The following is a 17,950-nucleotide window of genomic DNA, read 5'->3' on the forward strand; positions in this document are numbered from 1 at the left end:
CCTATTGATCAAAATTCACTATTGAAGGGCGGATCTAAAGAGAAGCTAACAGATAAAGGTTTGGTGTCTTGTTTTGGGTGTGTACCATTCTTGGGTCCCATAGGCTGCTTCAACCTCATGCATGTTACTAAAATTTCTCATTCATTCATTCATTCAAATCCAGATTCCCATTATATTCTTGAAATGACAATATCTAATATTTTAAAACCATAAAAGAATCCCAAATAAACAAATAAGTAACATCTTCATATTTTAATACGTTTATATTTGAACTTCATTCCTCAATAACATATGCTTTTATGATTTATAATTTTAAATATATACAATACTTTTATATAGAAGCATTTATTTAAACCTGCTAAAGCTCCAAATTCCCATTGTATAAAAATAAATAAATTAACAAATATGCATCCATTTCATGATACTTAAAATAATTATTTTCGGTTTAATTTTCAAGCATTACAATACTCCATCTGAACAAAGATTTAAAAAAATGCAGCAGCACAAGAAGACAATGGTGACTCGTATCAACCATTCCTTCCATTTGGATGAAATGGTGATTTTTTCTGACCCAAAGTGGACCTAGGCGAATCCGAGCAAACCCGCGGTGCGTAGGGCCAAAAAATGTGGCTTTAAAAACATAAAACAATCAATTTATATAATAAAAAATTGTTTCTAACCCTAAAAGAAGCCCTTAATGAAACATTTCATTCATCTAATCTCTCATTTTCTTTCTCATTTTGCTCTCTGATACTATGAGTCTATGATCATTGATAAACTATTAAACATTTCTCATATATCATTGTGTTTCAAACTATGATACCATGGATCTATGATTATTGATAAACTATTAAACATTTAGCATATTTCATTATGTTTCAAACTTTATTATCTTTCAATGTAATGAACTAGTTTATGTTTTGAAATTTCATTTTGCAATTTAGTAATTCAATATATGATTTTCTTTACAATCATGAACATAGATTAAAGAGCGAGTATTTAATGTTTATCTTTGACATTTGGCATTGATCAATGATCAAGTAACATTCATATATTCATACTACAAAATGACTTGGTAAGTTAATTTTACATTTTGTTGTCCTGCATTTTGTCAACACAAAATGTAGGTAACAGTTTGAAACTTTTCAACTTAGTTTCGCATTTTTTTGAGTTAGTTCATTATTTAGCTAGCATTGATCAACTAATCAAATACAATTCACGTAACAAATTCTTTTACTGAAGGCTTTCATCAAGTCTTTTTTGTTTTTCTGTTTGTCGAGCCTATGCTTGATTTTTGAAGCCTTTAACTTCTTTTTTATCGCTTTTGAGTGTGTGTTTGTTGGTTTTTAGTCCTTTGGTTTTGTTCAAAACATTGCCTTCAGTTTTCCCTTTATTATCTATTTTAGACTTGAATCGGAGTTGGCAATCAAAAGATATGACCATTTTAGTGCCCAAAAAGTGGACTCCTCAGGTGCAACTGCACGAATTAAAAATATCATGTCATATTTTAAGTTGACATTCACTTTTTGAAAAATATAACATAAATTCACTTTATGTTATGTTTTTAAGTTACTTTATCATTTTGATTTTTCACTTAAAGTAACTATAGTGCACTTTATGTTATATTTTTAAGTTGACTTACTTTTTAATTTTTCACTTGAGTGACTATATTAACTATATAGTTTGAATTAAAAGCATGTAAATGCCTTTCATTCAAAATATGCAATGGTCTCCCAAGAATGAGCTAAGCATATTGCATCTTTTCAAAACATGCATATGCACTCCAAGAGTGCTTTCAACATGGGCAAGCACATAAAGCATATTTTAAAATATGCACATGCATCTTGAGATCCCGTTTTTGCTCAAGATACATGTTTTCAAAATATGTAAATGCACTCCAAGAGTGTGTTTGAGCTTGGAGAAGTCAAATACATGTAATAGCACTCCAAGAGTGCGTTTGGGCTTTTAACACATGTTATTGCCTCTTGAGAACCCATTTTTTACTCTTAGGGCAAAAACGTCCATGTCTATGGCCTCCAAGAACATGTTTTTGATGATTTTGCTTGGATTCTTCCATGAAATGACTTAAAATCTCTTCCTCAAGAGGCGTTTTTGCATCCTTATGCATTTCCATGCATTTGGCATCCCTATTCATGAGGAAAATGTTTCATTTCAGCCTCATTGGGAGCCACGTTTTGGACAAAAATGCCTAGATTTGCGTCATTAGAATCTACGTTTTTGCCAAATGAAGGGTTGTTTTGGAGTTTTGATCATTGTATATGACATTGAGGGTCATGTTTTTTGCATTCTAAGATGAAAATCGCTCCATGCAATGCCCTCATGAAACCACACTTTTGACAAAAACGGCTTCTTTCCACGCATTTTGCCAAAAACAATTTGTGCTTTTAAGTTTTTGGGCATATACATAAAAAATGCCTCATCTCTTGCTCATTAATCATTCATCATTGCAAGGATTAAAGAAATCAAAGCTTGTTTGGAATTTTTCAAAGATAGAGCTTCTTCCTCCTTCATTGCTGGATCATTAACAACAAGTGGACATTTTCATTTTTTTCATTAATTCATATTTATCTTGCTATTATCTTGAACATTTTAGCTTGATTTATTACACTTGTTGATAGAGATGCCATGAAAAGTCTATTTATCCTTTAAATATGATGTACACTTTCATTTTCACATTTTTGGATTTTCCCCAAACTCCAAATTTGAAATTGCATGATAAAACCACTTGTCTCTTGACATGTTTGAGTGTCAAACCGAAGGTATTTGTTTGTTTTGTGCTTGTTTTATTTGCATTTTTGTTTGTTCTCTTGTTTCTATTCATTTTGAAGAAATTCCAAATTCTTTCCCAAGAGCTTGAACATCTCACTTCACCTCCATCATTACATATCATAACACTTTGCATGTCACTCTTTATATGCGATTACATGTATTTCCATCCATCATCTGCATGTACATGTAATCTCATTCTCTATTCCCACTTTCACACCTCACTCTCTGCACCCAATCACATGTCATCATTACATGAAAATTCCTTTACATGTAATTGCATCTTGAGAACCCATTTTTGACTAAAAGTTACTTTTGAAAAGTCAAAAAACATCATGTGCACGCATTCCCATGTACTTGGACATCACCTTTCCTCAGAGATATCTATAAGAGCTCACTTTGCCTCATTTTCTCATCATCACAAGTCGCATTGCAGCCTTTGTATATACTTTTCCATATCATTGCACAAGAGTCCTTTGAGTATTTGATCCATACTCCATTAAATCAGCAATTTTATGGAAGCAATACCTTCTAATGATTTGTACATGTTTTGCGATTTTCATATTGCAGCGCAAGAACAAGAAATGCCCTCATCTGCAAAAACAAAAGGAAAGATATAATATTCGTATGATAAAGAGTTGGCTCATGCAACTCCATCTCAGGTCACATCTATTCTTGATAGTGTGTCAAATACAAAGATTGGGAATGTGGACATGGTGGATTTCTTGCAGAGAATACAAACTCCTACCACTCGTGAAATGAAACAGATCAAAAGGAGTAATATTCATTTGGTGTCCACATTTCCTATGGCTTCCTTAGAACCGGAATTCATTCTTGGATGTGCAAAGCATTTTAGTCTGAAGTCTAAAACGATCAAAGATGCAGATGGTAATGTCATTCTTAATCTTGATCTAGAGGTTATTGAGCAGATTTTCAAAGTGCCACAAAGAGCAGAATATGTAGATTTGACAAAAGAGTCATCCCAAGAGATATGGAATGAGAATATGGCGACTTATCAAAGGTATGTTAATTCATACCGGTTGGAGAGGTACAACTTCTCAAGGTGGCCTAAAACTATTCACAAATCTAGTTTAAAGCCGGAATACAAAGACCTAATTATCCTTCTCAACATGATATGTGGCCTCAAGGAGATTTTGAACCATGGATGTATAAGTTCATTTTCCAAATCATTGATAATAAAGAACATATCTTTTGGGGGGAACTTATCATCACTACACTTTGTGAGCAGTTGCTCAATGTAGGAACATCAGCACCATTCTACCTGAATTCATATTTTGTCTATATTGTTGCTACTATGGGATCTTTTTATGGGCTTTCAACCAGAGGAGATCGTCTTCAAATTCTAGTTTGGGAATACTATGATCAAATTACTCTGACCAATAGTAAATACCATTACAGAAGAGTTCAAGATGCATTCGTTGGATATTTTTGGTGTTTGTTTGATAGACAATTATCTGTCAAAAGGGTGTCTGATAAGGCTTGGGATAAGGTTAATCAATATGGCTGCATATCCCTTCAATTTCCAACCTGTACCTATTTGAGAGTTGGATATTTCAAAAGAGAACCTTATACTTTACCTAGATATGCCACTAACAGAATCATTATAATGGAGTTGGCCAGACAACTCATGTTGGTACAATGTAATCAAAGCATTCTACGTAGGCCAAGTTTTGGTATCACCTTTGCTAAGCCTTTGGCAATTGGTCATTATACGATCAATTCAGTTTACAAAGCTAAGGTTATGGAAACAGAACTTCGGCTAATCACAATGAAGAAGTTCAAAGCCAAATATGACTTTGATTATCGTGGAATGAATTCAAGAATTAAGAGGGCATTCACTCATGTCTGTCGCATAGAAGACATTTGGATTGATATGCGGACATAGTTGGATATTACGAAGATGGATTATTGCAGGCTAACTTTGCAGAAGGTTGTTGATTTGAATATGCTTGAAATTCCATCTAATTTTCAAATTGAAGATGATGGTAATGTTCTTGATCCAGAATATCATCGGGCTGGTTTTGACAAACAATGTCTTTTTCCCATACAATGACAACAAAAGGGAGGTAACTCTATCCTTGATCGATTTCAACCCATTTTGGCAAACACTAACAAATGGTTGAAGATCAAAGGTCGCAAAAGGGTAAATTCAAAGTTGGGTTCGGATTGTGGAGGTTTTGGTCCGTTTGGGAGAAAGTCGCAATTGAAAGTTGTGGGTAAAGATGGTGCATCCTCCTCCAATGTGAAGAAATCCCTCAAGTTCAAACTAAAAGATGGGAAAGTATTTAAAACTCTCAAAAACCGGCTCAAGTTCAAGAATCAAAACAAGAATTTGATAAAGAGGATGAGGAAGAAGGAGAAGTCATGATCAAACCTTCTCCGAGACTTGCACAAACTCATAAACCATCTATGCAAGAGGCACCTTTTCTAGGTACAATTGATGATGATATAGATTCATTCTCTACATTCTTCACACCTCCTATTCCGTCATCGGAAGTAAATACATTTGCACCTTCCATTCTAACAGTTGAGCAACGCAAAAAATCTCGAAAATGTGTTTGAGGATTTTCCAATCTTCACAGAAGGTCAAGTTTCCCAACTTGACACTTCTATGATTGGCTTTGAGTTGTTCTTGATAGAATCTTCTTATCATGCGCCAATGAATTCAAATGTGCAAACTGAGTCATGCTCAGTTACAACGGAGATACATCGGGATCAATGCTAATGGTCTCCACTGTACCTACTTTCACAAATGAAAGTTTCAGCTTGCTTGCATGGTTGAGTAAGATTACAATGAAAAGAAGAAAGGTTGTGGTACCTCCAGATAACCTTCCTGTAGAGAAAATTAAGTCTAAATCTTTGAAAGATAAGATTGTTTCTAAAATCATAGTTGGTTATGAAAAGACTAAGTTTGTAGAAGTTGTTGAACCATTGGTAGAGAAGCCAGTTGAGGAACTTAATCGTTCTGATTACAAGTTCACCAAAGTAGAAATTGGAAAGCAGTCGCGATTGGGTTGTTTACAGGATGCTCAAGATGCACTTGCCAATGTCTTGAGACAAAACTAAAACAAATAACATCAAAAATATCCTGGGAAAACCCTTCAAGTATGAAGGGAAAAACCCAACCACACAACTACGACCTCCTCCACTACAACCAAAGGCCAGATTGATATGCCGCCAGTAACAAAATTAACTGGCACGAAGAGATAATAACAATGAAAAACGGTGACATCCACAATAGGAGTATGGCTCGATGACAAAAAAAATATAGACGGTTACCAATCTTTAGAATTAACTCTTGTGAACATCAAAATTGATGGCAATGACACATGGACATACAATAACGAAAGGCAGCTAAAAACAACCATTATGCTGGAAAAAAAAACTAATGAAGGAACCAAGCGATATGCTAAGGAATAACGAACTAGAGATGAATGAAAAAGATATAATCTATAGAAGCTGCAACGAGACATAACCAGGTCTCACTCCTCATGCCAGAAAAAAGCCAACACCTGATATAGCAAAAAAAATTAATAGAAGTTTAATACATGAGATGCCAAAAAGATCAAAACGGAAAAATCAACAGGAAACTAATGAAGCCTAAGAGGTTGAGGGACTATTACAAAATATTAAGAAAATGGGCCAAACAAATGCAAGACTTCTCCATCAACTGATACTCATGCACATGAAACTTCAACGTGATCATACGAGTTCATCAAGAGGTACATGAAGTAATATGAGAGAATGTTACTTAGCCATAGAGCATATGAAAGGTAAACAAGATGACAAGGAAAGACGATAGGCATAAGAACCAGAAGATACCACTAATACACATCTGCCCATGAGAGGAATAACCATAAAAAGAACTTTGCATAAGACAATCTCTCAAATAGGCGGATACCTTCAATGCTGGTATCATACCATGTTCAGATTCTGAGCCCAGAAAAAAAAAAAATTAGCTTGGATCACAGACAGAGACAAAATTTTAAAAAAATCACAACCTAGATTTAACCACAAATATAAGAGAAAGATTCCCTATTGCTGATATCAAAAGAACTATGCTCTGATACCATGTTGAAACTTGAGCCTAGAAATCCATGAAAATAACCAGCAATAAGAAAGAGACAAAATTGAAACAAAGAACACCAGAAATATCCTAGGAAAACCCTTCGAGCATGAAGGGAAAAACCCAACCACAACATAAAATATATCTTTATTGATAATTAAATGTTCAAGTGTACAATGCCTATCGCTTGATGCGATATATATAACTTAAGGAGAGACTCTTCATATTCCAACCAAAGGTCTCTCCAGATCCCTCCAAATTTCCAAAACGATTCTTTATAACAATTACAATTACAACTCTTTGAATTTCCATGCCTCAATGCATGTCGAATGACACATGTCATTACATTTAATATTACAATTTAAACATAACTGTCCTTTTCAGCTGAAGGTGACAATAACGGTAATAACGTCCATATTTCCAAAAATAAAGATATCTATTGCAGCTACAATCTTCAACAATTGCCAGGCGATAGAAACTGGAAACATGTATGCTTTGGAACAAATGGGATGTGAAGTTCTTGATGAAAATCATAACTTGGTTGTAGTTGAAGAAATCACAACGGGATATACAATCAGGATTAATATTGATTTAGATTTTGAGGATTTTGGTTCTCACACAATGAACAATTTTTTGTTGTATACATCTTTGGCATAGCACTTACAAGATTCTCTGGCGGCAAATTCCAAGGTTGTGCAATCGACATATGCAGATGCAGTAAGAACAGTAGGAATAGAGGCAATATCAAAGACAATGGAGATTTCTTATCTCCCTATAGTGTGTGATGTTATCATCAAATTCAAGGCACTAAAGAATAATCTTTAAGATTGTTATTTTGTTTTTGTTTTCTATTTGTAGATCAAAGAGGATGCATTGCATGGAATTATGTAATTACATGTAATGCAAATTGCATGCATAATTACGTGTAATCCAATAATTTCTCTTCTAGTCTTCACTCGGTCAAAGTTGGTTGAGATGCTTCCACTTTGTGATCCATCTTTTTTTCAACTCCTTTGCCTATATAAGGGAGTGTTCTCTTGTTGTAAAATTTATCTTTTATTTGTATGCAAGAAAGCTCTGGAGAAATTGTGCAAGCATAAATTTGATTATGTAGCATGTTTTTGAAAGAAAGTGAATACAAAGAATCAATTGAGACTTAACTTTGATTGAGTGAGTGCTACTGGTGCAAGTTAGAAGCTTTGACTGTGATTTGGATTTGTTGTTTTTGATTCACATGTTGTTTTACTTCTTGATAATTGAGTATAAAACGAATTAGGAAGCAATTGGAGCCGAAGCTTAACTAGGAGCGGTTATAGAGATATATAGACTAGAAGCTTTGTTTGTAGGTTATATCTCTTTCTTGATTCACAAAATAATTAAGATATCTTTACTTCTGGAAGTCTTTGTGCTCCAATAGTAAAGTTTTTTCATATAAAATTACGACCGGACTTAGAGCCAAATATGTACACTTTCAGCTAGCCTTTGAGTTGGTGTTGGTTTATCGGTATCACCGTTTCCAACTATTAGATAGAAGTGTAGTTAGAGATTTCACCTTGCCCTTTACTCACTCCACGAGTAAGTGGATTCATTCCTAAAAGTCGAGAGGAAAGAATATCGGTAACACCCTTTTACAAAATCTCTCAACTTCTTGCTTACCTTGAGTTGATCTAAGGAACGGTGAGAACGGGGAACCTTCCCTTTAAGGTAGAAGAGACTCTGTCTCACACGCTGTGGCCGGTCATCCTATTTTGGGAGTGGAATTTACCCAAAACTGTCGGCTGCAAAATATCCACACAACACAATTATGCACGTTTCTTTTTTTTTTGCATATATACATATATATGTATATGTATATGTATATATATACACTCACGAACCAACCCACGAACCCAAATGGGGGAAAAAAATTGCACGAACCCACGAACATGAACCCCAAACTCGAATCCATCCCTGAACCTGAATCAGCAACTTAGCAAAATCCTACAATTGTCAACTAGTAGGCAGTTTGATTTACCACAAGAAAAACCAATACACTTACATACCCTTAGTTGCAAACGAACAGATAAGTCGGAAATGGAAAGACTTATCATGAGCAAAAACTAAAAAAATCTAGTTATTTCTTGAAACTGGGTGTGAAATTAAAAAAATATACTGTTGGTTTTTCTAACTGTTAATATTTAATGGTAAAACTATGCAATGTGCTTCAAAGTTGACACTCATAGAACCATACTGTGGGTTTTTAAAAAATTCAAACAAGGTTCATAAGTAAGCATTAGACACCAGTTGAGTGAGTATAATATAAGCACAAACTGATAAAAACAGGTTGCTTACCAGAATTGAGACGCATGTCAATGGACCTGGATATGTAGAAATTATGTTTTCAAAAGAGACTGTAGCATTGGCAACCATGAAATGTCTGAAAACAAGAATAAACTAGACATTAACATATGTATTTAACATGTACAGTAGACAAAGCAATAATAATTTTTACAGAAATTGATGTGAAGCATTCAGCTACTCAGCCTTCCTGTCAGAGAACTCATCAGAATAAAATGCTAAAAAGTTTTCTTAATCTATGAAGAAGCAAACAATTACATGTTTTTCATTGCCAACTCCTTTGCCCAAAACTGTGAACGGTGTACTAACTGTGTACCAAAAATCAAAAAGAAAGCTTTTGCATCAACAACAAAAAAGTTCTAGTAGTGTATTCTAAAAGCCCAATGTATGAGATATTACCATTAAACTAAGTGATTTGAGACTTTAAAAAAATGCCAATGGTTTATACCTGCCAGGAGTTTTGAGTTTAACAGTGCATCACAATGTATATAATACACACAACTGATAGAGCTGTAATAAAAACAAAAGTTGAAAAACTGGAGCTGGGAGTGGAATGGAAGAACCTTATCCCGTATGTCCAATCCCAAGAAATTTTTTGTTCCACGGAATCTTTTGGCAAGCAATATCAAAAACCTGCCGCTTCCTGGATATCAATGGCAAAAAATAGCAAGTAAAATATCAGTCGGCAAAAATGTACGCATGTGGAGAAAATGTTGCATTATTATGAGTGTGCGAGGAGAATATAAAAAAGAGTGAAAGAAACTACAAAGCGAATGAGAATGCTGAGAGAAGCCTTGCCAACATTGAAACAATAGTAATGAATAAGCCAGATAGAGCAAGAAATTCCTAATTTCCTCTATTGTCAGCTAGCACATATGAGCTAGAACAGTCAAAGAAAAACACAATGCATTGAAATTTGAGACTTTAATTAGTAGATCTGCAAAAGGTGACAACAAATTAAATGGTGAATTTTGCTTTTTTGGAGTATATCATGATTCATCTCCCATACAAACAAGGGAGAAAAAATAATAATCAATGACTCCAAATTACTGGAAAAGGGATTTGATAAAACACCATACTATGGGGAAATCAAAAAAGGAGGAAAAAAAGAAATTGTAAAATTAATAAATGAATGTTTAAAAAGAAATGCAATACGTTATTGGGCTTTGGATATATTTAATTATGACACTGGAAATTTTATTAACTGGGTTTTGCCAGTGTCAGCAATAATTTTTAGTTTTCCTCGGAGAGAACAGGATAAGCTTGAGCTAAAAGTTTAAAATATATAAGAGGTATCATGCATGTACTATCACTGAATCATGTCAGTGTCACTGGAGGAGATATTAACTTCAAAAGCATCTAAAGTTAATCTTAATTGGCAGAAGCCAAAATGTTCTTTATTTCTGTTTTCAGTTTACAGCTTGTGCAACCCATAGAAAGGTACTGGACAGACATCATGAAGAACATACTTAGATGGGGCAAATGTACTTGAACGGAAAAGATATAAGGATTTCCTAGCACAGCAACCTACAGATAGCTTACAAGACTCTTTCAATAACAAACCTGACTAACTTGTTTTATTTCCAGGTTTGAGTGGAAGGTAGGTTTGAGTTTGAAGATGTGAAGGATGTTATATATGATGAAGCAAGAAGTGACTGTGTTTTCCATGATGAGAAGAATCACTGTTCAGGCACGGCCAGTGTGGCTGCAAAGCAGGAAGCATTTCGAACAAATTCAAATGAAACAAATAGCTTCAAGAACGAGGAAAACAACAATCAAAGACTGGCAGCTATCACAACTGCTCCTTTATAATGTTGCGCCAGGTGTCAAGCAACAAGCTAAATTTCTGTGATTGGCAAATTGCAATAACCTGATGGTAAATCATCAAGCTGAGCAAAATTTAGTCACTCGATCTGATTTCCCTATCGAAACAGTGCAGACCTGGACGCACAACCTGAATTGTGCAAAACAAACATTCAGGAATGTCCCCTTCCACATTCATGTCTCAGGGACACACAGTTTGGGATATAGAGCATGTTTTCATGCGACCCTAAAACTTGACAAAATATTTAAAAGTACATAGTACAAAGAGTGTGTGATTTTCCTCAAGTTTGCATACAAATATATAAACTACAAGTGAAGGGAGTTATTATCATATTCATTAACAAATGGAAGATGTTAGAAATGGTTTGGGAATCTATATTAATACAGTAATTAATGTGATTGCCATTCTAAATTTTGACTCTCCTTGGGGGGTTTGGGAATGCAAAAAAGAAGACTGCACAAAACTTAGGTAAAATGTACATCAGAGATCATTACAAAACTTCAGTGAAGATGTTAGGCAATCATTATCAAGATATCGTACTGAGGATTGCATGACATACCACAGCCAATATCCACCATAAGAGGTAAACTTGTGTCTTCAAAAACATTTTCCCACTTAGGTGGTTCAACAGGGGTCTGTCAATAACAGATATTCCAAAAAACATAAGTAAAGATTGGAATCACAAGCTCTTCACTGTGACATATTTGAGTACCAATAAAATTGAATACTAACATGCTAATCAAAACATCATTCTAACTCATACCTCTGATGAGAGCATGAGAACATATTTCATAAGAAATCCCACTAACTCACGGAAACTTTAGGCTTAATCAACCAGAAAAAGTTGAAGAATAGATCAAAGCAAATATCATATCAGAACTCCTGTACACCGAAATAAAAGCAGCATCCACAAGTTAATTTTTTAGAGAAGCTTAATGTGACTAAAGGAAGCTATTATGATGAATAGGTGATTGGGCATCGATAGAAATCATTCCAGAACATGCAGATAGAGAAGATCAGACCACTGATAGTTTACATCATCCTTAAATTAATAAATTCTTGACAATTTGTTTGGTACAAGGTCACCGGGAGACGGGGAGACTTTGAGGTCTCCGGTACTGGTACTGGTACCGGTACGGCAATTTTTCAAATAGGAGACGGGGGTACTTGGAGACGGCAATTTTTTTTTTTTTTTTTTTTTGTTTAAAATAAATTTTTAATAGTTTAAACTTAAAGAGTCTAATACTAAAAGTAAATACAAAATTTCAAAATTTCAAAATAGTAATACCGTAAGACTAAAAGACTAAAGTAAATAATAAATTAATAATACTAGTGTTGTCACATTAAAAATTAAAATAGATTCATAGAGTCAAACTGTCAAAGATTATAATAATAATAAGCGGTCAGAGACAGAAGCACATTACTGAAATAGATTTTAAAACCTGACAAATTGGCATTGCTACAAAAAAATTGTGAAAATTATTGAATTATTCAACATCGATGCATGCATAGAGACACACTTAGGATTTCTATTTTCTAACTAAGAGTTAGGATTGCTTAGTTTAAAAGGGAGTAAATCATTTTGTAATAGTGTTTTTTTTCCAGTTACACAGATTCAACTAACAAAGATTCCTATATTGGTACTAGGATATTGCCAACAGTAGATAAACAGGTACGAATAACAAATATGACTTATACATCAAACTGAAACATGATATGGGACCAAATACATTCATGTTAACATACATAAATCCTCTAGTCTATCACTGTTATCGCTGAGTCTTTATCAACAAATAGATGCTTGGTTTTCATGAGGAATAATACTATTATCAAGCATTTGCATATCAGATTTCTGTAACATACGTAATACTATCTTCTAATGCACTAACAACAGTTTTTGCACCCTAATTCCTCAGCCGCATAAATTTATGTGATTTGGGATCTTTACTGCAATCCTGTATAGCTTCCAATATGTTGTCTTAGACTTGTATCGTGTTCCAGTAGGTGACGTACATCACCAAGCAGTTGTTACAGAATTCATATAGTACCTTAGATTTTTGCATTAAAAACATTTAAATGAGGGCTAAAATATATAAAATTATTTAATATTATATTTTACATTTATATTTTATCAGGAGACTTCGGGGAGACTTCACTTTTTGGATTAGGAGACGGGGAGACTTCAGGAGACTTCGTCATGAAGTCTCCAACCTTTTTTGAGGTCTCCGGAGACGCGAAAAGTCTCCGAGACGCGTCTCGGTCTCCGAGACGCCACTTTTAGGGGGGAGACGGGTCTCCTGGTAACCATGGTTTGGTATAATTGATACAAGCTGAAAACTGTCAAGAAATGTTGACTGTAATGTCCCCTTTCAGAAATAGGATTAGATAGTAAATAATAATAATATTAAAATATTAAAAAATGAATAAATAAATAATATAATATAAATTTTTAAAAACTTCTAGGTCGGTCCACCTTTTACAATTCTTTTGACATTAATGAAGATGGCGAACTTTGGCAAAAAAGCGAAAAATTCAGAGCAGACTATCAATTACCAAGCCAAAAAAACAAACCCTAGGTCGAATCATTTTGCAGGCAGGAAGTCTAAAGGTTCCTCGAAGCAATAGTTCAGACCATCCTCAGCGGGCTTTCAAGATACTTCCAAATCAGACCACGTGGTTAAAATTTTGAACAAATTCTTCATTTTGGAGAATTTGAAGATTCAGAAAGGCACAATCAGCATTTTCACCACGAAGCAAGTCATCAGCAGAATGTTTCGAATGGGAGGTCAGTTTTATCAAAAATTCCGCAGGTTGAATCCACACTTACCATATCAGAATTGCTAGGTTATCATTGTTCTGAGTCTTTTTTCACTATTGACAGTTTGGAGCAGCAATTTAGGGTTTTTAACTTGACAAAATATGCCTACCCCAATATCTGCAAGCCCTCCTTTCATCCATTAGATAATGATAGGTTCGCACTTTCTTCTTCACTCCCCTCCATTAGATCTAGTTATGTCACATATCCTGGCAATTTGTATCCTTGTTCGTATATCCCTCCACACTGTCGTCCTGCGGTTGCAGCTCCTGTGGATTCAACAAACCCTAAGGGCATCCTTAGATCCCCGGCTCACCCAAAAAATGAAGATAAGTCCATCTTTTTACATGATGAGGAAATTGAAGATTCATGGAACGATTGTCAAAAAGTTGGAATCTTCGCGGTATGGTGTGGCCCTAAGGATGATTTGCTCTTTCTCTCGAACTGGCTAGGAGAAAACTGCAAAAAACAAGTAAGTATCTCTTACTTTTTGGATACAGCCCTTTATTTACATTGTATGGATGAGGCTATTAAAAAAGACTTTATCAATGTAGCTGAATGTTTTTTCAATGGTCATGTTGTTAAATTCATAGAATGGTGTCCGAATTTTAATATAGAAAGGTTAGATATTATGTGTCCAATCTGGGTTAATATTCAGTCTTTGCTGCCAGAGCTGAATCATATAGAGATTCTTAGGTCAACAGGGTCTGGTTTGGGAGAACTCATAGGCATAGATTCCTCTTTTCAGTACTACAATAATGTTAAATTGCTCATAAGAACAAAAATTAATCAATCACTGCAAGGGAAAAGGAAAGTGGTTACAAAAAGATCGTCTTATGATCTTAATCTGCAATGTTTTGAGGGGGAAATATCAGAAATTATAAAGATAGAGAAGTGCAAGGAAATAAGATTCAAAACTCGACCTCTTACATCAGACTTTTCTAACAAGTTCCCAAGGATCAGAGCTCAGAGAAAGAATTTGAGGGTAAGATCTTCCGATCTGAATAATTCTTCACTGGGTTATGAAAAGAGCAAGATTCAAATAGATCCTCCAGATGGTGATAAGACAATCACTGGCAATAATTCAGAAACGAAAGGAAGACTCAGATCTGTTATAGTGGATGAACACATGAAGAGGCCGGATTTCTCAATAGATAACTATGCAGCAGGAAAGCAGAGAAAGAAAGGAAAGCAAGAAGTTCCAAAGAGTACCTCAGAGCAGAGTCTATCAACAGAAGAAGATAAAGATATGGAAACAAATGGGATTGTCCCAATACAGGGGCAAGAACAGTCAGGTACCAGTGCAAGGGATTCAAGCTTAGCTAGCTCTAATGGCAATAAACAGCAGGAATTGAATAATTCTCTTAGCAAAGACTCTATAGATATGCAAATAAATCCTATAGGCAAAGAAGATCCAGACAGAATGTTACCCCCACTCCAGCAAAACAAGGATTCATGGAGTTCTAAAAAAGACAACATAGAGGAATTAGAGAATTTCTTGCTTTTTGAGTCAAAGACAGATAAAAGTGAGTCTCTCAAATCCCCAAAGGAAGCACCCAATATGGAGCAGTGTCATGTACAGGTTTCTACAGAAATAACTCCGAGCAAAGAGGGCTATAGCAGGTCTTCCAAGTTTTGGCAGACCCCATCAGCTTCCAGCAGTTCTCCATTCACTCCAGCAGGCAACCAAAATGAAGTGGATTGCAATGTAAAGAGTCTCTCAAATCCCCGAAGGAAGCACCCAATATGGAGCAGTGTCATGTACAGGTTTCTACAGAAATAACTCCGAGCAAAGAGGGCTATAGCAGGTCTTCCAAGTTTTGGCAGACCCCATCAGCTTCTGGCAGTTCTCCATTCACTCCAGCAGGCAACCAAAATGAAGTGGATTGCAATGTAAAGAGGGCAGAGAGCTCCCTGTATAAAGAAGTACAAAACTTCCTAAATAAGGAAAGTATTATGGAATCAGAATTGGAAAATCTGAATTAATTGGATGAGAATCTTGATCAACTAACAGATGAATTAGTCCAGGTATTTTACTTCGAGGATATTGATAATAGTACAGAGGCTCAGAAGGAAGAATTGATTCAGAGAATTCTTAAACTAGGAGGCAGCAATTACTCATGTGAAGATTTAAGAAGGGATCTGTTGCATATAGAGGCAGAGGATAATATTAAGGGTCAGATTCAGATTCCAAAGTTAAAAGATAAAGGGATTAGTACTGATAATGTGAAAGGTTCTGACAACAGAGTTGATTATCAGCCATGTATAATCAACCAGATCATCAGAGAACTTGAAACTGAAGATATGGAAGGTAAAATCGGCAACAAGATTACTATTATACAAAATACAGAAAAAGATCTGGAGCACCTCGGGATCCATATGAATCAGGAAGGTCTGAGCTCACCTAAATACAGCAAAATGAATGGTAAAAGAGGCAGAAGATCTTTGAAGGAACTCAGGGAAGCAAATGGACTTAGCAGAGAACAGCAAAAGATAGATCAGCTACTTAATATCAGGAAGGGGAAGTGCCTTTCCAAAGAGTCATGAAGATTACAACTTGGAACGCTAGGAGCTTAAATACCCCTAGCAAGAAAAGGTTATTAAAACAAAATCTTAAATTATTTGAGTAGGAAATCATTTTAGTTCAAGAAACAAAGTTAAACAAGGTAGAAGGAATGAAACTAGATAAGATGCTAGGTCTATGGGCTTCCATCTTTCAAGAATCTGTAGGTGCGTCAAGGGGTCTAGGAATATTTTGGAACCCTAGGAAGGTATCCATAGGTTGTCTAAAGTGTAGTAACAACTGGATCAGTATTAGTGTCCAGAGTCTAAAGTCAAATTTGCAGTTCATTTTAATTACTGTATATGGTCCTATTAGTTATATGGGAAAAAAAGCAGTATGGGAAGAAATTAGTAGTTTTATAAATAACTATAAGGATAAATCTATCTTGGTAGGAGGAGATTTCAGTACTATTTTAGACCTATCAGAAAAAGCAGATGGTATTCAACATCTCTTGCAATCGTCTTTAGATTTTAAAATTTGGTTCAATAAGCAATACATGATTGATGTTCCTATTAATAATGGGAAGTTTACATGGAATAACTGGAGGAAAGATTTTGCATACATTGCTGAAAATTTGGATAAGTTTTTTATTATAGGTGATCTAGATGCTAATAACTTTAATCTTCATTCATCCATTTTGCCAATTGCTGGGTCTGATCATTACCTAGTCCGACTAGAATTTTTAGAACCAATAAAACCAATAAGGAATCCATTTAAATGTGAAAAAATGTGGTTCCTAGATCCTGATTTTATTAAGAACATCAAAGATTGGTGGGCACAAGATAATTTTGAAGGTTCCAAGATGTTTGTTTTCATTTCCAAAATGAAGATGCTAAAAGAGCGAATTTTAAGATGGAATAAAGAACATTTTAATAATATTTTCAAAGAAAAAATAGATATAGAAAACCGATTAAGAAACTTAAATTCAAAAATTATTAAGAAAGGGATGAATAATGAAAGTTATTTGTTAGAAAAAGAATTACTTGCTAAACAAGAGGATATACTATCCAAAGAAGAAATTTTTTGGAGACAGAAATCTCGAGAAAAATGGTTAGATGAAGGGGATCAGAATACCAATTTTTTTCACAATTCTACCCTATATAATAGAGCAAAGAGAAAAATAATTAGTATTAAAAACCACTTGGGTAGACGAATTGAGAATCCGAGTGAAATTGCGAACACCTTCATGGCACACTTCCAAGAAATACTAAATAATTACGAAGGGTCAAATAGAGAGGCGCAAGATAAGTTGCTCAAATTTATCCTTAAATTAATCTCACCTAAGGATAATAAGGTTTTAAATAAACCTATAACCTTGGAAGAGGTGAGATCGGCAGTATTTAATATGAACCCGGATAAATCTCTAGGTCCTAATGGTTTTCAAGCTTTCTTCTTTCAGAAATGTTGGGATATCATTGGGGTAGATTTATGGAGAGCCATTGAAGCCTTGAGGAATGGTAGAGCTCTGTTATCGGAAATTAATTACTCCTTCTTTACACTGATACCCAAAAAGAATGAGCCTGAGTTTGCAGGGGA

General features: G+C 34.8%; 1 protein-coding gene across 2 annotated transcripts in view; it reads right to left on the minus strand.

The window, feature by feature from the left end:
* LOC149575053 (tRNA (guanine-N-7) methyltransferase) overlaps positions 1–17,950 on the minus strand; it is a 51,699-nt gene that overhangs the window by 9,095 nt on the left and 24,654 nt on the right. For both annotated transcript variants that reach the window (XM_089814918.1, XM_089814917.1), the window contains exons 3-6: positions 11,596–11,671; positions 9,775–9,854; positions 9,470–9,519; positions 9,206–9,290 (exon numbers count right to left, since the gene is read on the minus strand). In XM_089814918.1, coding sequence (XP_089671044.1) covers positions 9,206–9,290; positions 9,470–9,519; positions 9,775–9,854; positions 11,596–11,671 — 291 coding nt within the window. The remainder of the gene's footprint in view (positions 1–9,205; positions 9,291–9,469; positions 9,520–9,774; positions 9,855–11,595; positions 11,672–17,950) is intronic.

Source organism: Cupressus sempervirens, chromosome 2 (assembly GCF_028749045.1).
Source record: "Cupressus sempervirens isolate cs-2001-9-10 chromosome 2, ASM2874904v1, whole genome shotgun sequence".
Lineage (NCBI taxonomy): Eukaryota > Viridiplantae > Streptophyta > Pinopsida > Cupressales > Cupressaceae > Cupressus > Cupressus sempervirens.